The 4,654-nt window shown below is 39.5% G+C and overlaps 1 protein-coding gene across 1 annotated transcript; it reads left to right on the plus strand.

Annotated features, from left to right (window-relative positions):
- The first annotated feature begins 211 nt into the window (after nt 1–211).
- On the plus strand, nt 212–1,173 carry LOC102712112 (TPD1 protein homolog 1B-like). Its single transcript, XM_006661618.2, has 3 exons — nt 212–293; nt 647–718; nt 809–1,173. The coding sequence occupies exons 1-3, from the start codon at nt 212–214 to the stop codon at nt 1,171–1,173; spliced, it is 519 nt and encodes a 172-aa protein (XP_006661681.2).
- The last annotated feature ends 3,481 nt before the right edge of the window (nt 1,174–4,654 follow it).

The following is a 4,654-nucleotide window of genomic DNA, read 5'->3' on the forward strand; positions in this document are numbered from 1 at the left end:
CCGCCGGCCTCGAGGCGCCCCACAGCCAACCGTTCGAATGGCGCGCGCGCGTGCTCGCGTTCAGTTAATGCGTGGCGTCTCCCGAGTCAAGCGGCGTGCAGAAGGAGTAAATTGCAGAGCCAAGATCGACGTATATATAGAGCTCGTGCATCGGCAGAAGTATTTGAGAAGTACAGGTTACAGAGAAACAGAGTGTTCAGTCGTCAAGCCAATGGCCAGTTATACTAGGATGCGGTCCTGTGCGGCTGTGGCCATCGTCTTGCTGCTCCTTCAAGCTAGCCAAGGTATGTGTAGCCTCCTCGCTAGATAATCGGTTCTCATGGTCCATGGCAAGATTGTCCGGATCTTCTCTTACGTTTGTAGAGCGTCAAATTTTAAGAAAATAAGATCTTTCTGTTTGAACTCTCGAACTCACTTGTGCTCTTGTAACCAGTAGGTAAGTAGGCAGATATACATGCATGCAACGTATTATACCAAACTGATGAATATCTCAACTCCTCTATCATAAGCTGGGATGAAATGAATAATAGGCGATGCTTCTACACTGGATTCCGTAGCTACCTGTTACATTCCAACCAAAATTTACACTCTTGTCCCATGAATGAAGATAGCTTGAATAACATCTCGTTTGTTAACGCAGCTGCAGTCTCTGGGGAATCATCATCTTCCTCCGCGACGGAGGCTAAGACGCTAGACATGCGCAAGCTTCTAAACATCAGTACGATATACACTTGAGATTTCGAGCTATATATGAATTGTCTCGGTGCTACGCACATGTAACGTACGTATGGCGTATGCGTTGATCCAGGTGGAGGTCAGCCTCCCATCGCCGGCCGCCGTTGGACGGAGGCGGAGCGGATGGAGCCCGGCAGCTGCTCCGAGGAGAACGTGGTGCTGTACCAGAGCAGAGAGGAGCACCTCCCCAGCGGCATCCCGGCCTACAGCGTGGAGATCATCAACGTGTGCGCGGCGTGCACGGTGTACGACGTCCACGTCTCCTGCGGCGAGTTCGCGTCGACGGAGCTCGTCGACCCGAGCCAGTTCCAGCGCGTCGGCTTCAACGACTGCCTCGTCAGGCGCGGCGGGCCCCTGGGGCCCAGCGACGCCGTCTCCTTCCAGTACTCCAACTCCTTCGCCTACCCGCTCGCGGTCGCCAATTTCGCATGCGAGTAGTACGTAGCTTCGTAAAAGAAGATGCAGTGTTAATTGTGCGTGTGTGTGTTTCTCGTCCATCCAGGGATCGTGCAACGGTGGAGAGCTAGCTAGCTAGCTAGTCCACCTCCTAGCCTCTAGGCCCTCTACTGGTGTCGTCAAAGTCAGAGTCGAGTCTACTTATTATCTAGAGGTACTAATCTCAATGCGCATTTATCTATGCTTAGATTTGCTTGCACTTTATTTTGGACGATGTATGCCGACGGAGCCTCTTCTTTTCGCTGCTCTATGTTAAAATTTAAAATTTAGCCTTAAATCTAGAGTTAATGTTAGGACATTTTTTATTTTAGTTTACTTTTTATCGTTGCTTTTTGATTGCTAAGAACATGTATAAAAATTTTTAATCAAAAAGGTATTATTCATTCGCAAATATACCGTTTCCTATTACCTTTGTTCTAAATTGATCATAAGTCTCGGTACAAAGATCAAGAATCTATTTGATAAACATTAAAAACTAAAGAGTCACACATCACAAGGTGTATGTAAACATGCAAAATCCAAATTTGCAAATCACATTAATACCGACTGCATGAATGTAAGCATTTAATATGTGTATGAACCAAATGACTGTTCACATTCAAACTAATACATAATATATTGTCTTCCCTTATACGATAATTAATTTGGTATTTCGTTTTTCTTATACGATGATAAATTTTGGATGATGGGTATTCCATAGCACTCTATCAAATACCATGTACGCCATGTCTTAAAACTAGCGGTACATCTAACAGGCTTGCTCTCTATGTAGCCGCGAATGTCTGTCTGTATTGTCTAGGCCTTCATCAATGCCCTAGATGATGTGGGACTAACAGCTTGCAACAGTCTGGTGAATCTTTTCTGCTCGGGAAAAAGTTTGTGTAAATGGGGAATTCTGTGATTTACTGGTACAAAACGAGAATCGCACTCCTAGGTTTATAAAACAAAAGGGGTGATGTACTGTTTACTCTGTAAATTATGGCAGCAAGGGTAAGTAGAATCAAACAATATGTAAATGTCACAATATGATTATTTCACCAATCTACGAGTATTGATGAGGATTAAACCTAGGATTTATAAGCATGAGGGGGCCAAATTGACTAGTAATTACGAAAAAAATACCGGAAGGTATACATAAATCTCACGATTTTCCAATTGTAATATATATCACGTGCTGTAAACAAACAACACACGACAGTACAAAAGAAATTATTTCGCACAAAGCATGCAGATTATAAGCAGTGATAAAAATTAGACAATGGCAAAATAAAGATCGAACAAATTATCTATCTTGCAGTTATTAACTACCTTCGTCACAAAATATAAGAAAACTTAGCTACTATTTGGTCAAGCATTTTATCTAATACATAACTAAAAATATGTTGTATATTAGGACCAAGATACCGGCAGTTTAGAAATTTGAAATTAATATGAATAGACAATTATGTGTATGGATTAATTGAGATTTAGTTTATAATTGCAATATTAGTCACACTTATTATATACTTAATTAAAATACAATAACAAAAATTATTCTCACCTTTTATTTTTGTGGTGGGGGTACGTGGCGGGCTGCATGTGTAGAGGCCACCACCCCTGCAGCCCTCCGGAGTCGGGACTGCAGCCCTGTATTGATGGATTGCTATTTAAAATAGTTGAAATGGAGGGAAACAAGTAGAGAAGTATCCTATGACATTCTCATTTCACTCCAAGCTCGCTCTAGCCCATTGCTCGCTTCACCACGGTTAAGGTTATGTTTGGTTTGTCGCATCAATCTCGACGCTGGCACATCTCTCTTATTTAGGGTGAGTTCGTTATGGTTGTAGGAAAGCATAAGTAGTTATTTGGTCATTCGCATTAAATAAACGTGAGAAAGGTCAGATGGCGTTTGGTGGGTTTTATTGAATCAAATATACTGCATTTGCATGGTTGCGCGCCTCTATTTTTTAGTTGGTGGGTTTTATTGAATCAAATATACCGTATTTGCATGGTTGCGCGCCTCTATTTTTTAGTAGGTTGAAATTATCACTGTAATATTAACGGCACAATTTGCTATAGGCCATCGAAAAAACCTATAATTAGCCGTGGACACCGTAAGATCACGAATTTACTGCAGAGCACGACAAAAATGTGGTAATTACCTATAGGGCACTCCGGCCAATTTTTATTATTTTCGGGGTCAAAAAATCTAAAAATGACGAGATTGCCCTCGGTAATTAGCTAACCCGTTATGTCAACCGGGTCCACTCGAACAGACCCAGTTGGTCTCGGCGCCGCACCACACCTGAACCCTAGCCTACAGAGCGAGTGAGCAGGCGGCGACAGTAGCGACCTAGCGGCAATAAGGGCGTATAACAGGTTGACCAACAAGAGCAATCTCGTCATTTTTAGAAATTTTGACTCCAAAGATAATAAAAAATTGACCAGAGTGCCTTATAGCTAATTACACACTTTTGTGGTGCCATGCAACAAATTCGTGATCTTACAGTGTCCACCGGCTAATTACGTGTTTTTTCGATGCCCTGTAGCAAATTTTGCCAATATTAAATATAAAAAAATATAATTGTATGAGCATTCCAAATCCATAGTACTTTATATTTTACTCTCTCCGTTTTATAACGTAAGATGTTTAACTTTTTCACCTGTAATGTTTGACCATTTGTCTTATTCAAAAAATTATGAAAATATCATTTATTTTGCTTGTGACTTACTTTATTATCAAAAGGCTTTAAGCACGACTTGTTATTTTTTATATTCGTACTAAATTTTTGAATACAATGAATATTCAAACGATGTAACCAAAAATGTCAAACATCTTATATTATGAAAAAACGGAGGTAGTAATAAATTTCATTACAGTATTATCTAGTATCAAAGAAAAAATATAACCATAAAAATCCAAGAAAACAAAGTTTACGATAGACACAAATGAGGCGTCATGAAAGATTTACCGTAGACATAGATGAAGGTGAAAAGAAATTCACCGGCTCCAGATTTTTACCGGCATCATGAAAGGTGAACAAAAACAAAATTGAAAGGAGATGAACAGGCAGAGGTGGCTTTAAAATATGTTATTTTTTCATGAATGAGTTTTTTTTGGGTAACTATGGATAAGATTAAAATATGTTATTTTTTATATATGAGAATTTTTTAAAATATGTAATTTTTCCTTGAATGAGATTTTTTTTTGCTAACTATGGATGAGATTAAAATATGTTATTTTTCTTATGAATAAGATTTCTTTCGCTAACTACGGATAAGATTGAAATATGTTATTTTTTTATATATGAGAATTTTTTTGGTTAACTACGGATGAGATTGACATATCTAGTCTTAAAAGTTTTACCAACACAGCTCATCCTTTGCAACACATAACTAGCAATATATACTATTATTAATTGCCAATTGTGTAAGATGTTGCAACGCATGTGCTGCAACACGAATTATGCATTACAAACTCACC

This window comes from Oryza brachyantha, chromosome 10, assembly GCF_000231095.2.
Source record: "Oryza brachyantha chromosome 10, ObraRS2, whole genome shotgun sequence".
Classification (NCBI taxonomy): Eukaryota; Viridiplantae; Streptophyta; class Magnoliopsida; order Poales; family Poaceae; genus Oryza; species Oryza brachyantha.